This window comes from Acanthochromis polyacanthus, chromosome 22 (assembly GCF_021347895.1).
Source record: "Acanthochromis polyacanthus isolate Apoly-LR-REF ecotype Palm Island chromosome 22, KAUST_Apoly_ChrSc, whole genome shotgun sequence".
Classification (NCBI taxonomy): domain Eukaryota; kingdom Metazoa; phylum Chordata; class Actinopteri; family Pomacentridae; genus Acanthochromis; species Acanthochromis polyacanthus.
The window spans coordinates 3,203,193-3,222,087 of record NC_067134.1 but is presented as its reverse complement, the minus strand read 5'-3'; the positions used below and the strand labels follow the sequence as shown (position 1 = coordinate 3,222,087).

At 42.9% G+C, this 18,895-nt stretch overlaps 1 protein-coding gene across 2 annotated transcripts in view; it reads left to right on the top strand.

The window, feature by feature from the left end:
* LOC110946113 (NLR family CARD domain-containing protein 3-like) overlaps positions 1 to 18,652 on the top strand; it is a 77,511-nt gene extending 58,859 nt beyond the window's left edge. The window contains exons 2-12 of one of the 2 annotated variants that reach the window (XM_051942472.1): positions 2,252 to 2,383; positions 2,467 to 2,613; positions 2,750 to 2,872; positions 3,502 to 3,621; positions 7,128 to 7,200; positions 7,361 to 7,589; positions 7,771 to 9,574; positions 9,652 to 9,825; positions 10,123 to 10,296; positions 16,890 to 16,936; positions 17,087 to 18,652. In XM_051942472.1, coding sequence (XP_051798432.1) covers positions 2,295 to 2,383; positions 2,467 to 2,613; positions 2,750 to 2,872; positions 3,502 to 3,621; positions 7,128 to 7,200; positions 7,361 to 7,589; positions 7,771 to 9,574; positions 9,652 to 9,825; positions 10,123 to 10,296; positions 16,890 to 16,936; positions 17,087 to 17,625 — 3,519 coding nt within the window. In that variant the 5' untranslated portion in view covers positions 2,252 to 2,294 and the 3' untranslated portion in view covers positions 17,626 to 18,652. Of the gene's footprint in view, positions 1 to 2,251; positions 2,384 to 2,466; positions 2,614 to 2,749; positions 2,873 to 3,501; positions 3,622 to 7,127; positions 7,201 to 7,360; positions 7,590 to 7,770; positions 9,588 to 9,651; positions 9,826 to 10,122; positions 10,297 to 16,889; positions 16,937 to 17,086 lie in introns of those variants that run through there. The other variant, XM_051942473.1, reaches the window with a different exon arrangement.
* The last annotated feature ends 243 nt before the right edge of the window (positions 18,653 to 18,895 follow it).

The window sequence follows — 18,895 nt, the reverse complement described above, 5'->3', positions numbered from 1 at the left end:
GCTAATATTCTATTTGTAAATAAAAAATATTAAATTCAATTCAATTCAGTTCAGCTTTATTCCAGACACTGGGTCCAAATACACACACCATAAGGACACAACAAGACACACACACAAAAAAATAAAAATCAAAAACAATAACCCGTTAAATATGACGAGAAATACAGGGCATATTGGACGCGCATCGCGAGGTGCATTTCCTTTAAAACGACCGATTCGTGGATTATATACCGACTTCAAGACATGTTTTGGACAAAATAGTTTACTGGCTTGTGTCGTCTGGATGTCCAAGGTTGGATTATGGCCGTTTTTTGTGGAATCTTTTTTTTGTGTGTAATAATGAACCCGGAAATGTGAGTCGCGCTGTGTACGTTGAAGCCGTGTACAGAGAACGGATGGATGGATATTCATTGTTTGCCGGACAAGTGTGTTTATATTACCCGCTGTGGTAATCACATCTGAAAGCGGTTTATACCGGCGGATCCATGAGAATCTAAGCTTTCCATCGGCGTATAATGTTTATATATTCGCGTTTGCAGTCTTCGGACATTCTTTAAATTCCTATGCAAATTAGTAAGTGTACCGCCGGCGGTACACTGAAGTTTAACGGGTTAAAAATGCTCGAGTTTGCGCTGCAAACTCCCAGCGCAAACTATATACTCCCAGTCCCGCTTGACTTCTCGCTCAGCTTTTGCCTCCAGCATAAGCCTCGCCCACAAAAAACGTCACAATGTTTGTAAACAAATAAAGGGTCTATTGTCCCCATCAGACGCCATGGTCTCTCCGACGGGCAGCTTCACTCTTCAGCCCAATGACACGGTCAAGTATAACGCTGTGCGGACGCCTTCATATGATTGGCTAAACAGTACACCCACCCCCACGTGGGGTGAGTTTTTGTGATTGGCTGAAAGGAGGGAGACATCTGATTGGCTACAGAAACTTCCGTGTTGAAAAAAATGCATTTGTGGATCGAGCTGACGGCAGAGCAGTCTCAAAAAAGATTCACACACAAAAGCAGTTTGTGAATGCAGAAATACATTTGTTTACATTTGTGAACCCCAGTTCACATGTGTGAATTCTTCTGTGTGCATTTGTGGATTGCAGTTTACATTTGTGAATTCTTCTGTGTGCATTTGTGAATTATGAGACTGTTCTAACTCCATAGTCTTGTAGCTCCTCAGAGTCAGAAGAAAGATCCAGAACCAACATCAGCCATGAGCCACAAGTCCAGAGAGACTCTTATCAGAATGAATCTAATGAAGAGTCTGGTGTAGAGCTGCTCTGTATGAGAAGATGATTCAGATCTACATGAATGAAACTGACCTGAACTGATCAGAAGGTTTGGAAAAAGGAGAGATCCAGTCCTGGTCCACATTATTGGCACTGCTGGAATTTTTCCCGAAAATCTACCATTTCTCCCAGAAGTTGTTGCAGTTACAAATGTTTTTGGTTTTACATGTTTGTTTCCTTCATGTGCGTTAAAATAACACAAAAATCTGAAGAAAAAAGTCAAAATTGACTAAATTTTACACAAAACTCAGAAAATGGGCCAGACATCATTGTTGGCACCTCAACTCAGTGTTTGGTTTCCACCCTTTGGAGGAAAAAACTGAAACCAGTCACTTCCTAGAACCATCAACAAGCTTCTTCCTCCTCTCAGATGGAGTTACGGACCACTCTTCTTCTGCAAACTGCTCCAGGTCTCTCAGGTTTGAAGGGTTCCTTCTAGAAACAGCAGTTCTGAGATCTCTCCACAGGTGTTCAGTGGGATTTAGATCTGGACTCAGTGCTGCCACTTCAGAACTCTCCAGAACTTTGTCTCCAACCATTTCTTGGTGCTGTCTGAGCTACATTTCAGGTCATTGTCCTGCTGGAACACCCATGATCTCTGACACAGACCCAGCTTTCTGACACTAGAAAACAAACACGTGTAAAACCAAAAACATTTGTAACTGCAACAGCTTCTGGGAGAAATGGTGGATTTTCTGGAAAAATTCCAGCGGTGCCAATAATGTGGACCAGGACTGTTTGTGCTGAGAATTGTGAGTATTTTAAAATGTGATTTAGAGTCAGAAGCAGATCCAGTAATGATGAGAGGATTATTCCTGTCCGTAAAGGAACAGGTGAGCTGCTGGAACAGAGAGAACAAACAAGCATTAGTTCCACTATAACCACTTTCTATGCTCAAACCATAATAGTGACCCGTTCTATTTTTATCTGAGTGGATGAATGATGTTTGTTTCCTGTGCAGGTGAAGGTAGAAAGTGTGTGTGAGCTGCTGTGAGTTGAGCATCATGGATGAGTGTGAGGACAGAGAGGAGGGAGTCCCTCCCTCTAAAAGCTCTCTGTGTGGGGAACAGGAGAACCAGAGCAAAGCTCAGAGGTGAGACCACCATCTCTAACTGTCCAGGACTCTGCTGCATGTCAGAGCTCAGCATCACATCACGGCTGCATCATTATTTACAGGAATCCACCTGGACCTGGACCTGGACCTGGACCTGGACCTGGACCTGGACCTCCATCCAGCTGTGTGTCCTTCAAGAGTGACCAGTCTAAGGGTATTCCTATTGACTTGAAAGGAGAACCAGGTCCTGAAGTAGGAGGAAAGACAAAGTAAGCTCTTAAATCAAACTACTGACTGTTGTGTCAAATGTTCTGTCATTGTTCCAAATATGTTCCATCATTAAATCACTCTGAAATTCTGCTACATGATTTTTCCTTCCTGGTGATTTTCCTCTCTATTTACCAGAATCCATCAGAGACCAGAGTACTCTGGACCTGGACCTGCATCCAGCTGTGTGTCCTTCAAGAGTGACCAGTCTAAGGGTCTTTCTGTTGAATTTAAAGGAGAACCAGGTCCTGCTGCAGAGGGGTAAGATTTTCAGAACTAGTTTTCAGAGCTGCAAGTTTGATAGCAGATTGGCTCCTCATCAAACAGAACAAATGTTTTGAAGAAGTGATGCTAAAAACGTGAACATCATTCACGGAGACTTTAAAAACAGAACCAGGTGGATCACAGCAAGAATTCTGAGTTCACTAAAATATCAAGAAATTGTTTTACAAGACAAAACTCCAGTTCTGTGATCATATAAGCCTTGATAGCCTGTATGTCAGCCTATATGTTAGCCTGTACATTAGCCTACATGTTAGCCTGTACATTAGCCTACATGTTAGCCTATATTTTAGCCTACATATTAGTCTGTATGTTAGCCTGCATGTTAACCTGTACGTTAGCCTACATGTTAGCCTGTACATTAGCCTACATGTTAACCTGTACGTTAGTCTACATTGTAGCCTATATGTTAGCCTGTACATTAGCCTACATGTTAGCCTATATTTTAGCCTACATATTAGTCTGTACATTAGCCTACATGTTAACCTGTACGTTAGCCTACATCTTAGCCTACATTTTAGCCTATATGTTAGCCTGTACATTAGCCTACAGGACTCTGCTGCGTGTCAGAGCACAGCATTACATCACTGCTGCATCATTATTCACAGGAATCCACCTGGACCTGGACCTGGACCTGGACCTGCATCCAGCTGTGTGTCCTTCAAGAGTGACTGGTCTAAGGATATTATTTTTGAATTTAAAGGAGAACCAGGTCCTGCTGAAGAGGGGTAAGATGTTCAGAACAAGGACAATGCTGCCAATGGAGTTTGTCCAGAATAGAATAGAATAGAACAAAACAGAATAGAATAGAATAGAATAGAATAACCAGAACACACACTAGTTGGTGCACATTATCACTGAAATTACAATGCAAAAAGCCTCAAAAATGATTGTAAATAATAAACAATTTCAATATATACATGGAAGAAAACTGTTTAAATAAAGCACACACATATATCTATATCTATATACACACGTGGACAAAATTGTTGGTACCCCTCAGTTAAAGAAGGAAAAACCCACAATTCTCACTGAAATCACTTGAAACTCACAAAAGTAACAATAAATAAAATTTTATTGAAAATTAAATAATCAAAAACAGCCATCACTTTTGAATTGTTGATTAACATAATTATTAAAAAAAAAAAAAACTAATGAAACAGGCCTGGACAAAAATGATGGTACCTCTATAAAAGATTGAAAACTATTTGACCAGAGTGACATGATTAACTCAGGTGTGTCATTTAATTGACATCACAGGTGTTTCCAAACTCATAATCAGTCAGTCTGCCTATTTAAAGGGAGACAAGTAGTCACCCTGCTGTTTGGTGAGAAGGTGTGTACCACACTGAACATGGACAACAGAAAGCGAAGGAGAGAATTGTCCCAGGACATCCGAAAAAAAATTATAGACAAACATCTTAAAGGTAAAGGCGATAAGACCATCTCTAAACAGCTTGAAGTTCCTGTGACAACAGTGGCTCATATTATTCAGAAGTTCAAGACCCACGGGACAGTAGCCAACCTCCCTGGACGTGGCCGCAAGAGGAAAATTGATGACAAATTGAAGAGACGGATCGTTGGAATTGTATCCAAAGAGCCCAGAGCAACCTCCAAAGAAATTAAAGGTGAACTCCAAGGCCAAGGTACATCAGTGTCAGATCGCACCATTCGTCGTTGTTTGAGCCAAAGTGGACTTCATGGGAGACGACCAAGGAGGACACCACTGCTGAAAAAAACTCATAAAAAAGCCAGACTGGAATTTGCAAAAATGCATGTTGACAAGCCACAAAGCTTCTGGGAGAATGTCCTTTGGACAGATGAGACCAAACTGGAGCTTTTTGGTAAGGCACATCAACTCTATGTTCATAGACTCAAAAACCAAGCATACGAAGAAAAGAACACTGTCCCTATGGTGAAACATGGAGGAGGCTCAGTAATGTTTTGGGGCTGCTTTGCTGCATCTGGCACAGGGTGTCTTGAAAGTGTGCAAGGTACGATGAAATCTGAAGACTATCAAGGCATTCTGGAGAGAAATGTGCTGCCTAGTGTCAGAAAGCTTGGTCTCAGTCGCAGGTCATGGGTCTTCCAACAGGACAACCATCCAAAACACACAGCCAAAAACACCCAAGAATGGCTGAGAGAAAAGCGTTGGACTATTCTAAAGTGGCCTTCTATGAGCCCAGATCTGAATCCCATTGAACATATCAGAGCTGGATGCTTCAGATCTGCGGTCGATGTTCCACCAGCTGGTCCAGTCTCCACCATGTCCACTGTGGGATGCTGCTACTGACCTTCCACCAGCCCTCTGCTTCCAATTCCCCTTTTTCCACCAGTCAACTCTGCATCGCCTTCAATATACTGTTATGCTAACTTACATACTGTTTGAATTTTACTGCTAGTTATATAAGGAGTATGTTTAATGTCAGAGCCGTACATCATAAGAGTAAACTATGAGTCAGTTTTCAATGTTAGCTTATACTTTGTCTGTGTCACATATCCTGTCATGCATGTATTCAAATGTGTGTTGTGTTTTCCTTGCTTTCTCACCCCTCCCTCTTCTCCCATCCCTCCCCCTTGCCCTCTTCTGTCCTTCTCAACCCGCCCGGCCAGCAGGCAGATGGGTCCCCCCTATTTGAGCCGGGTTCTGCTCGAGGTTTCTTCCCTGTTAAAAGGGTGTTTTTCCTTGCCACTGTCGCCTTTGGGCTTGCTCTGGGGGTCAGGCATATGGGTTCTGTAAAGCGTCTTGAGACGATTTGACTGTAATTGACGCTATATAAATAAAATTGAATTGAATTGAATTGAATATGTGGAAGGAGCTGAAACATGCCATTTGGAGAAGACATCCATCAAACCTGAGGGAACTGGAGCTGTTTGCTCATGAGGAGTGGGCCAAAATACCTGTTGACAGCTGCAGAATGCTCATTGACAAATACAGAAATCGTTTAATTGCAGTGATTGCCTCAAAAGGTTGTGCAACAAAATATTAAGTTATGGGTACCATCATTTTTGTCCAGCCCTATTTCATTAGTTTGTTTTTTTTAAATAATTATGTTAATCAACAATTCAAAAGTGATGGCTGATTTTGATTATTTAATTTTCAATAAATTTTTATTTATTGTTACTTTTGTGAGTTTCAAGTGATTTCAGTGAGAATTGTGGGTTTTTCCTTCTTTAACTGAGGGGTACCAACAATTTTGTCCACATGTGTATAAATGCACACACACACACACACACACCTGTATACATACACATCTGCTCATATTTATTGGACAGTGAAGATGCAGCAGCAGTATTTTACGTAACAACCAATGGAATGAGAGGAACGCAGCTTTTGCTGTCAACCAAACTAATATCACTAGCCAATGGAAGTAGAGTGGGGGCAGGTCTTACACAGACATCCAGCTGAGATCCAGCTGCAGGTGAGTCTGTTGTTGTCATGGTTATAGTGACACTGTGGTGATGTCTGGCAGTGATACAGAACTCTGTAACAAATTCATGGATCCAGACTACAAGCAGCTTCACTGCTAAAATCTGATGACTTGGTCCTTGAATCATTTCTGAGCTTCTCTGAAAATTTCATCCAAATCCCTTGGTCCACTTTTTTGGAGTAAAATTGCACACAGACAAATAGACGGCAGGACAAACGTACGATTGTCACAGTAACTTCGCCGTGTTCCTTGGTGGAGTTCAAATAAATAGTGCATCCAGCTAGCTCAACACAGCGTCCTGGGTTGGATTCCAGCTCACAGCTCTTTACTGCATGTCTTCCCCTCATTCTGGTCCCTGCTTTCCTGTCTGCCTCTCCACTCTGCCTATCAAATAAAGCCAACAAAAGACCACAAAAGTAACTTTAAAAAATAAATTAAGAAATGGTAATTCTTCTTTTGCACTGTAACTGTTTACATGGATGTGTTTCAGAATAAATAGTGCAAATGGTGCTTAAAAGGGGGATCAATGTCCTTTTCCATGTCTTTTACTGATTAGTTTCTAAACATATTTGCACCATGTTGTAGTCAGATGGAGTACTACCTCCACCTACTGACCTTTTTTGTGTTCCTATAATCTGTAGTCTGAGTTTGTGAAGGCACATAGCTGAGTTTCTTTCTAGTTAGCTAGATTGTACCCCGACTCAAAAGCAAAAAAGTTCAGGCTGAGGATTATTTTTCACTTTAAGCCCTGTATATGTCTCTGTGTGATAACGTGAGAGTGAACTGTTGATGTTGATCCACAGAGTGGAGCAGCAGAGCTCAGAGGTTCCCAGAGCTCAGTCTGTCCAGCAGCATCACCTGGACTCCATATTCATGGTGAGTTCATGGACAACAAGTTGTTCTCCATCTGTTGTGTTCAGACGTCTCCATGCTGCTCTTTGTAGACCAGTGAACTGTCAGTGCGTCCAACATGGATCTGATGTTTGGCTCCATGATTTGACTCTGATGGACTCATTGACACATTTCTCTGTTCCAGCTGCTGGAGGACAACATGTTGACTTTTGTGAAGAAGGAGCTGAAGAAGATGCAGAAGCTTGTGAGTCCAGATTACCCAGAATGCTCCTCAGAGAGTCAGAGGGAGGATGAAGAGGAGTTGGAGGGTGATGATAAAGATGAGAGGAGCAGCAGAGAGATGTTTGAGCAGATCACAGTGTTGTTCCTGAGGAGGATGAAGCAGGAGGAGCTGGCTGACTGTCTGCAGAGCAGTAAGAGAATTTGTGTAAAGACTGAAGCTGCTGATCAACAGAACATTTACTGAAGTCTCAGAATATCTTCACACAATCAGTCTTTAGGGGACAAACTGTCACCTTCACTTTATTGCTACTTTAGTGCCTTAATATCCAGGTTACTTCTACTTCACTCTGTCTTTCTTGTGTTTTCATTCAGAACTTGCTGCTGCAGTTTGTGGACATGAACTTAAACGTGGTCTGAAGAAGAAGTTCCAGAGAGTGTTTGAGGGTATCGCTAAAGCAGGACAGAAGACCCTCCTGAATGAGATCTACACAGAGCTTTACATCACAGAGGGAGGAACTGCAGAGGTCAATGATGAACATGAGGTCAGACAGATTGAAGCAGTATCCAGGAAAGCAGACAGAGCAGAAACAAGCATCAGAGCAGAAGATATCCTGAAAGGCTCACCTGGAAGAGATGCACCAATCAGAACAGTGATGACAAAGGGAGTGGCTGGCATCGGGAAAACAGTGTTAACACAGAAGGTGACTCTGGACTGGGCTGAAGACAAAAGCAACCAGGACATCCACTTCATGTTTCCATTGACTTTCAGAGAGCTGAATGTGGTGAAAGAGAGAAAGTTCAGCTTGATGGGACTTGTTCATCACTTCTTCAGAGAAACCAAAGCAGCAGGAATCTGCAGCTTTGAAGACTTCCAGGTTGTGTTGATCTTTGATGGTCTGGATGAGTGTCGCCTTCCTCTGGACTTCCACAACAATGAGATCCTGACTGATGTTAGAGAGTCCACCTCAGTGGATGTGCTGCTGACAAACCTGATCAGGGGGAAGCTGCTTCCCTCTGCTCATCTCTGGATAACCACACGACCTGCAGCAGCCAATCAGATCCCTCCTGACTGTGTGGACATGGTGACGGAGGTCAGAGGGTTCACCGACCCACAGAAGGAGGAGTACTTCAGGAAGAGATTCATAGATAGGAAGCAGGCTGGCAGCATCATCTCCCACATGAAGAAGTCACGAAGCCTCCACATCATGTGCCACATCCCAGTGTTCTGCTGGATCACTGCTACAGTTCTGGAGGAGCTGCTGAGAAGCAGAGCGGGAGGAGATCTGCCCAGAACCCTGACTGAGGTGTTCATCCACCACCTGGTGGTTCAGACCAAAGTCAAGAAGATCAAGTATGATGGAGGAGCTGAAACAGATCCACACTGGAGTCCAGACAGCAGGAGGATGATTGAGTCTCTGGGAAAACTGGCTTTTAATCAGCTGCAGAGAGGAAACCTGATCTTCTATGAGTCTGACCTGACAGAGTGTGGCATCGATGTGGAAGCAGCCTCAGTGTACTCAGGAGTGTTCACACAGATCTTTAAAGAGGAGAGAGGGCTGTACCAGGACAAGGTGTTCTGCTTCGTCCATCTGAGCGTTCAGGAGTTTCTGGCTGCTCTTCATGTCCATCAGACCTTCATCAATTCTGGAATCAACCTGTTGGAAAAAAAACAAACTGCCTCCAAGAAGTTGAAAGTATTTCTAAAGAAACCTGAACTAAAACATCTCTACCAGACAGCCGTGGACGAGGCCTTAAAGAGTCCAAATGGAAACCTGGACTTGTTCCTGCGCTTCCTCCTGGGTCTGTCACTGCCGACCAATCAGAATCTCCTACGAGGCCTGCTGACACAGACAGGAAGTAGCTCACAGACCAATCAGAAAACAGTGGAGTACATCAAGGAGAAGATCAGTGATGATGTGTCTGCAGAGAGAAGCATCAATCTGTTCCACTGTCTGAATGAACTGAACGATGTTTCTCTTGTGGAGGAGATCCAACAGTCCCTGAGATCAGGACGTCTGTCCACAGATGAACTGTCTCCTGCTCAGTGGTCAGCTCTGGTCTTCATCTTACTGTCATCAGGAGAAGATCTGGATGTGTTTGACCTGAGGAAATACTCTGCTTCAGAGGAGGTTCTTCTGAGGCTGCTGCCAGTGGTCAAAGCCTCCAAGAAAGTTGTGTAAGTAGTTGGAGACTGAAGATCCTTTTTCATTTTGCTGCTGTTTCATCAGTATAATGTGTTTTTTGTCTCTTCAGACTTAATAACTGTAATCTGTCAGAGAGAAGCTGTGGAGCTCTGTCCTCGGTCCTCAGCTCCCAGTCCTCCAGTGTGACAGAGCTGGACCTGAGTAACAACAACCTGCAGGATTCAGGAGTGGAGAGTCTTTCTGCTGGACTGGAGAGTCCACACTGTAAACTGGAAGCTCTCAGGTCAGGACTCACACTTTGAAACTGATGTGATTTCTGTCAGTGGATAAACAGCTAACCTGAGTACAATCATTTCTGCTGATGGGATTCATCAAATGAGCTTTTACTGAACTTGTGCAGGACTTTGTCAGGGTTTATTTTTAACATGATTAAATCCCACTAATCATTGCTGAGATTGTTGATTTGCTTGAGACGCATGAAATGTGCAGCAAAATGTATCTGAAAGACAAAGAAGAAAAGAGAGTTAGAAACATCCAGCCAAGTGTTGTCCATCAGGTTTGTGTTGTTTTGTGTGTGCAGGCTGTCAGGCTGTCTGGTCACAGAGGAAGGCTGTGCTTCTCTGGCCTCAGCTCTGAGCTTGAAGACTTCAAATCTGAGAGAGCTGGACCTGAGCTACAACCATCCAGGAGACTCAGGAGAGAAGATGCTGAGAGCTAAAGTGGAGGATCCACACTGTAGACTGGAAACTCTCAGGTACAGACAGACAGACACCCTCAGGTACAGACAGACAGAAACCTTTTAGCCGAGCTCAGTGCTTCTTAAATAGTGGCGCCCCCTGGGGGCAGTGAACACACACCACAGAGCAGGAGATGTGAAATACTACAAACAAACACACAGAAGACACAACGGAAAAACATTTAACAGAAATGATAAGAACGGCAGAGAGAGAGACGGAGATAATGAGACAAACAAAACTATCCTGAAAGCTCAGATGAGGAAATGTGACAAAGCATCTGTAGCTCTTAGCTTCACTGTGACTATGGTGGGAGACGAGGACAGACCGCTATGTTTACCGAGTCTAAAAATGTTGTTAGTGGACAGCATGAAGCCAAATAAATGAAGGCATCACTTCAACACATTACACTTCAACCACACTGATCAGCCGCTGGAGTTTTTTCAGTGAAAACCTGCTGAATATTGCCAACAAACATGGGCTTCATGAATGCTACATGGCTAAATCAGAGAGCACTGTCAGCATTATATAAGGAGGCGTACCAAAATGGTGGGTGTAAAAAGTCCTCACCATAGCAGAGGATCTGATACTCCCTACAGCATTAGACATGATCTGTGTCCTGCTGGAAGACACACAAATAAAAACTGTCCCTCTGTCCAATGACTCTGTGTCCAGACGTATAAATGACATGGCTAACCATGTTCAGAACAGCTGGTAGATCAAGTCAAAGACAAACGTTATGCCTTTCAGTTCCATGAAGCCTGACAGCAACAAAGACTGCTTGTTTGTGGCTTCTGTAAGTTTGGACACGACAGACTCCCTGTGTGAGGATCTAGTTTTTAGTAAATATGTCAGAGACAGCCACAGCTGAAGAGATGTTGTAAATCCTGGACTGCTTCCTGACTGAGAATGGGCTACAATGGGAGAAGCGGTGTTTGCAGTGATGGTGCACAGACCATGTCAGGGAGGAGAAAAGGGCTTGAAGTCATCCAGAAGAGCTCACCTACTGCTGAGTGGACACACTGTGGTCCACAGAGAAGCTCTGGCATCAAGGCAGCTTTCCTCTGGATGAAGGGAGCTTCTGACTGGAGTCAGTTTTCTAAAGAGCAGAGCACTAAAACTAGAGTCTTCTCTGCTCCCTGTGAGGAGATGGGAGCTGAACATCAAGCTGTGTTGTTTGACTCTGAACCAAGGTGGCTGTCACCAGGGAAAGTCTAGTCCAGAGTTTCTGAGCTCAGAGAGGAGATCAGAATGTTTGTGGAGCAGGAACACAAGAAGAAGTGTCAGAAAAATGGAGTGATGAAAAGTTCCAGGTGAAAGTGGCCTACCTGAGGGACACATTTGGATGCTAAATGAAGAAAATGTGCAGCTTGAAGGGAAAGATAAACTCCTCCCACAGATCACAGACTAGATGAGCTGTTTAGTGGAAAGCTAGCGATGTGGGGCAGTCACTGGATGGAGGAGATACTGACTGATTGGAGAACCTGCAGGAATTTGTAGAAAGCAGCGGCTATGATGCCACCTCAGTGATTCCATGTATGAAGCAGCTTATTTCATGACTGATGGGATTCTTTAAGAAGTAGTTCCCAGAAAAAAGTTCCCAGTATGAGTGGCTGAGAGATCCTTCCAGTGCTCCCACTGGTTCCAGCTCTGCAGAGGAGGAGCAGCTCATCAACGTGACGTCTGAGGATCACATTGTTCACATTGAATTGTGTCTGAGTGTAGAGAGTCAGAATCCACTCTGAGGGCTGTGGACGTTCTTCTGCTGATCTTTGTGAGACCGGCTTCTCTGCTGGTGGAGACCAGGTCCAGATCCTCCTAAACACTGAGCAGGAGCTGAGAGTTGCAGCGTCACGCTTCAAACACGCTTTGAAAAGTTTTTGGTTAAAAACGAGCTCATTGTAGCCGTTAATCCTGACTTCATCATTCTGATTAAAAATCAGCTCAATCAGTGGAAGTGTTTCTATGTTGAGCTCCTGAGGGAATGATGCTGATCACTTTGATTGATTATTTATTGATTTTATTTCAGGTTATTTTTCACCATCAAATGGATCAATTAGTCGGTTAAAATGTTTAGAGTTTCCAGAAGAATTAAAATTGTTGAATTTAAGGCTAATTGATGCATTTTGAATGATGCGCCTGTGAAAGTGGCTGCAAAGTTTGGTGTCTCTAAACTGTTTTCAGTTTTTGCTGTATTTTTGCTATATTTTTTAAATATTTTGTCGTGTTTTATCGACTGCTGATGGAGGTTTCTGCTGGGAGAAGAATCTATTCAAGAGACAGAACAAATCTGGACTGCAACATCCAATTCCAGTGGACATCTTGAGGTGTTTTTCGTGGTTGCCATGCTGGTGCAAAGGTGAAGGTTAGGAAATGGAGATACAAGCCCTTTCTTCCATCACTCATCATGGGAAACGTGAACTCTTTGCCAAATAAAAGTGACAAGCTAGAGACATTGGTGAAGACGGACAAAACATACCGTGAATGCAGTCTCCTGTGTTTTACTGAGACCTGGTTGAATCAAAACAACTCAGACTCAACTGTGGATCTACCTGGCTTCACACTCATAAGGTCAGACAGAGATGCTAAAGCTAGTGGCAAGAAGAAAGGAGGAGGTCTGGCTTTATTTGTTAACCAGAGATGGTGTAACTCCTCACACATAACGGTTAAGGAGAAGTTGTGTTGTCCAGATATTGAACTGTTGGCAGTTGGACTTTGGCCATATTATGTCCCAAGGGAGTTCAGTCACATCATATCAATACTTGTATACATTCCACCCAAAGCAACTGATTTGGTTCCATGTGATGTGTTGCATGATACTGTTGCTAGGATACAGACTCAACATCCTGAGGCACTTGTAATAATATCAGGAGATTTCAATCATGTCAGCCTCTCCTCTCATCTGACTGGATTTACACAGTTTAACTGCCCTACCAGAGAGAATAAAACCCTAGACCTGCTGTATGCCAATGTCAAAGAAGCTTACAGAGCTACTGCCTTACCACCACTGTTCAGGTCAGATCATAACTTGGTTTATCTGCAGACATGATACAAACCTTGTGCGCGGAGACAGCCTGCAACTAAAGTCCAAATCAGAAAATGGACTCCTCAAACTAGTGAAGCTCTAAGGGACTGCTTTGAATCAATAGACTGGAATGTGCTCCTGGAAACAGATGAGGACAGTATGAACATTGACAGACAGGTTGATTGTTTTACTGAATACATCAACTTCTGTAGAGACACAGTCATTCCTGCAAAGACTGTTCGCTGTTTCCCCAATAACAAACCATGGATCACAAGCGACATAAAGGCAATCCTCATCCAGAAAAAACAAGCTTTTAGAGATGGTGACAAAGAACGGCTCAAAGAAGTGCAACATGATTTGAAGAGGAGACTGAAAGTGGCAAAGATGGAATACAAAAGAAGATAGAGAGGAATTTTCAACACAGTAACATCCGTGATGTGTGGAGAAGAATCAATACCATCTCTGGACACAACAATAAAAAGAGGAGGGAGCCAATAGTGGGTGATGTAGAAAGAGCTGATGAATTCAACTTGTTCTTCAACAGACTTGACACTGTGGACACACCTACTTCCACTGCTACTTCTCCTTCTTCTCCTCAACATATGGAAATCCCCACTATAGCTCCTCCTTCTTCTCCTCTGTCTCCTGCACATGTCTCCACAGCTGCAGCCACTTCCGTTCCAGCACCTGTATCTGTATCCGTCTCTGTCACAGAGACAGGGGTGATGTTGGAGCTTCAGAGACTTTGCTCTGGGAAGGCAGCTGGCCCAGATGGTGTATGTCCAAGACTGCTTAAAGACTGTGCTGCACAACTGTGTCAACCTCTCCACAGGATCTTCAGCCTGAGTCTACAGCTGGGGCGGGTGCCTGCTCTGTGGAAACATCCTGTATTGTACCGGTACCAAAAAACAAATGTCCGGCTGAACTAAATGACTACAGACCTATTACTCTGACCTCACACATCATGAAAACTCTGGAGCGGCTGGTTTTACGTCTACTGAGGCTTGAGGTCAAAGACAAACTTGATTCTTTGCAGTTTGCATAAAAATAACACATTGGAGTGGATGATGCCATCCTCTTCATGCTTCACCGTGCCCTGTCTCAGCTGGAGGAACCTGGAGTTTTTGTGAGAATCATGTTCTTTGATTTTTCAAACGCATTCAACTCCATCCAACCCACCATCCTCAAAGACAAGCTCACGGAGATTTGAGTGGATCCTTCCTGTGTTTCATGGATCACAGATTACCTGACAGGAAGGCCACAGTTTGTCAGGCTGGGGAACTGTGTTTCTGGGACATTAATGAGTAGTACTGGGGCTCCACAAGGAACAGTCCTGGCTTCATTCCTGTTCACTCTGTATACATCTGACTTCAAATACAGCACTGAGTCCTGCCACATTCAGAAATACTCTGATGACACTGCGATCGTGGCATGTATCAGAAATGGACATGAAGCTGAATACAGAGATCTGATAAGTGCCTTCAGTGACTGGAGTCACAAAAACTGCCTGCTACTCAACGCCTCAAAGACAAAGGAAATAATCATAGATTTCCGCAGATCCAAACCCCCTCTTCATCCAGTGAACACTTGTGGTGTTGACATCGAGGTGGTGACATCATATAAATATTTAGGTGTCCACCTTGATAATAAGTTGGACTGGTCTACAAACGTAGACTTCATCTACAAAAAGGGCCAGAGTCGACTTAATTGCCTCAGAAGACTCGGATCTTTAGATATATGCAGTAAGATGCTGCAGATGTTTTATCAGTCTGTGCTAGCAAGTGTCCTGTTTTAATGCTACAGTCTGCTGGGGAGGCAGCATAAAACAGAAGGATGCAAGGCGTCTGAACAAACTGATTAAAAAAGCTGCTCTGTAGTTGGAATCGGATTGAACACATTGGAGGATGAGGTGGAGAGACGGACACTTAGAAAGATGGAGGCCATTCTGACAAACATGGATCATCCACTTCACATCTGCCTCAATGAACAACGAAACATCAGTGGACGGCTCCTATCCCTGTGCTGCAAGACCGAAAGATTTAGGAAATCTTTCTTGCCATCAGCAGTCAGGCTATTCAATTCAAAATTAAACAGATAAGAACTCTGACAACTGAATTTCCCTTTGGGGGTGAATAAAGTGATTCTGATTCTGATTCTGATTTAAACTAAAAAAGGTTCATAAAGTTGTTCTTTGTTGAAAGTGGATCTAGATTTCTTTCTTTTGTCTTTCTTTTTAGTTTCCCTTCATGTACAGAGGTGTACTTGTAATAATTTCTAGACTAATGATGCTATTTCTAGTGGTGGTGAAGGGTAAGGGGCGCTAAATGTTTCCTTCTTCCTGAGGGGCTGAACAGAAAACACCCGAGAATCAGTGGAAGAGAGAAACACCAAGAATGAAGCAGAAGAATAGTTAGCTCAGCTACACACCATGACTAGCCTAGCTTAGCATTAATGCTGAGAGCAAAGGGAAACTGTTAGCCTAGCTTAGAATTAATACTGGGAGCAGAGGGGGCACTGTTAGCCTAGCTTAGCATTAGTGCTGAGAGCAGAGGGAAACTGTTAGCCTAGCTTAGCATTAATGCTGAGAACAGAGGGAAACTGTCAGCCTAGCTTAGAATTAATGCTGAGAACAGAGGGGAAACTCTTAGCCTAGCTTAGCATTAATACTGAGTACAGAAGGAAAATGTTAGCCCAGCTTAGCATTAATGCTGCGAACAGAGGGAAACTGTTGTCCTAGCTTAGCATTGATGTTGAGAGCAGAGGGAAACTGTTAGCCTAGCTTAGAATTAATGCTGAGAACAGAGGAAAACTGTTAGCCTAGCTTAGCATTGATGTTGAGAGCAGAGGGAAACTGTTAGCCTAGCTTAGAATTAATGCTGAGAACAGAGGGGAAACTCTTAGCCTAGCTTAGCATCAATATTGAGTACAGAAGGAAAATGTTAGCCTAGCTTAGCATTAATGCTGAGAACAGATGGAAACTGTTGGCCGAGCTTAGCATTTATGCTAAAAGTAGAGGGAAACTGTTAGCCTAGCTTAGCATTAATGCTTAGAGCAGAGGGAAACTGTTAGCCTGGCTTAGCATTAATGCTGAGAACAGAGGGGGAACTCGTAGCCTAGCTTAGCGTTAATACTGAGAAGAGAAGGAAAATGTTAGCCTAGCTTAGCATTAATACTGAGAGCAGAGGGAAAATGTTAGCCTAGCTCAGTATTAATGCTGAGAACAGAGGGAAACTGTTAGCCTAGCTTAACTCAAAGACAGGAAGCAGGGTGAACTGTTAGCCTAGCTTAGCTCAAAGACAAGAAGCAGTGTGAACTGTTAGCCTAGCTTAGCTCACAGACAGGAATCAGGGTAAACTGTTAGCCTAGCTCCATGAACAGAGGAAGCATAAATGAGTAAAGCTGAATAATGAGTGTAAACTGAGCTGGAACATGACGAGCACAGGGCAGGACTTTAGAGATGCTGCATTCAGGTGTCTGTGTCTCCATGTTGGACTGGTCCTTTATCAGTGGAACAGTGTGAGAGCCATGTAATGTCCATGTGTGCTGCTGAAAGAGTCTCTGCTGCTCTGACCGTCCTCCTCCTTTCAGGGTGACGCCTGCTGGAGTCCGATGGTTGACACCAGGTCTGAGGAAGTGTAAGTGTGTTTTAATGGATTGATGGAAACAAAGCAGCACATTCAAGCATCTTCAAAGTGTCACATCTCTGAGGTCATCATCAAAGCTTTAATACTGATCACATGATCCATCAATAACTGCAGCTGTGTTGTGTTTGTTCTCTCCATCAGATTCCTGTCAACTCACAGTCGACACAAACACAGTACACAGAGACCTCAAACTGTCTGACAACAACAGGAAGGTGACATTAGTGGGGGAGGATCAGTGGTATCCTGATCATCCAGACAGGTTTGACTGTTGTCATCAGCTTCTGTGTGGAACTGTTCTGACTGGTCGCTGTTACTGGGAGGTGGAGTGGAGAGGAGTGGTTAATATATCAGTGAGTTACAGAGAAATCAGAAGGAAAAGAGACAGTGATGACTGTGTAATTGGACTGGGTGATCAGTCCTGGAGTCTGATCTGCTCTGATCTTCGTGGTTACTCTGTCAGACACAATAAGAGTCAAACATCCATCAGTTCCTCCTCAGTCTCTCACAGAGTTTCAGTTTATGTGGACGTTCCTGCTGGAACTCTGTCCTTCTACAGAGTCTCCTCTGACTCTCTGATCCACCTCCACACCTTCAACACCACATTCACTGAAACTCTCTATCCTGGATTTGGGTTCTGGTCCTGGTCGCCTGGTTCCTCCTCCTCAGTGTCTCTGTGCTGAGTTGAGTCTCCAGAGTCTCCTCCTGGTAGAGAAACAGTGTTGAACAGATAGTTGAGTCTCTCCATGACTCTGTCCCTCACAAACATGTTTTCACATTCATGGATTAAATGTGTTTCTTTGTCAAATCCTTCTAAATGATTCCTTGTAAACTTGTTCCTCTTCAAAGATGGAAGTTGTGATTATTCCAGGAGCCAAATGTGGTGTTTGCGTCTTTTTCCAGTCAAATTTTGAGAGTGAAAATCAGGATGTGGTGTTCCTCTGACGCTCACTTGAACTAAAAGCATTTGAGCTGCACAAAGTGTGAAATGAGAGAGGAAGCAGTGAATCTCCAAACTGCTGACAGACTTTCACACATTATTGTCCAGTGAAAATCAGCTTTTTGTGCAGCCACACTTGATCCTGATGTGAGTCTTTAAGTCCTGTTCTAGTGATGAAATGAGAACTTCCTTCATCTGTATCCTCTTTCCAAAGTATTCTGTGCTCTTCTGTCTTTTATGTCTTATTGATGGATCCATTTTTCATTTTTACAATAAATAAGTGATTCAATGTTTTTTCATAAGTTTTTTTTTTTTATAAGATTCTGAATTTATGGTTTCATCAACAAATTCTACCAGATTTTATTTTTCCATCAAAGCTCCCATAACCCTAGCTATCTCTGGATCAAAATGTTTTCAGCATCGATATGATTCCAGTAGAATTTAAACCCACCAGGACTATCCAGATTACATTGAACTCTGTAAATTCAACATTTTTTAGCCTATTTAATTCTATAAATGTTCTGTTTGGCCGTTAAAGGAGGTTTTCCTCACATGTTGGTGTATTTGAACCCTTCCATGGTCTAAATTCTTTGAGCAGATCTTGTGCTGTAATCAATGTCTAACTTAGTTTTTATTTTCATTGCAGTGGTTGATTTTTCCTGAACAAGATCAATGATTTTAATATGTCTTTCTCCAGTTTTATTTGCTCTGCCTGTGGGTTTTAAACTATTCTAACTTTCTTTTTTATTCAATAAATGACTAATAACACACTTTGATCTTCATGTTTGTTTGCTTATTTGTTGATAAGTGGAATTTAATTTTCCATGTTGAATAATCAACGTTTATCCTCTTCCACGGCAGAAATGAAAACAGAAAAAATATCTTTTGTAAAGCAGTAAAACTGATGCTTTTATTTTGATCTTTTTGTCTCCATTTTTAATTCTATTTAATTAAATTTAGCCCTAAAAGCAAATATAGAGAACTACAAAAACTAGAAGACAAACTCCATATTT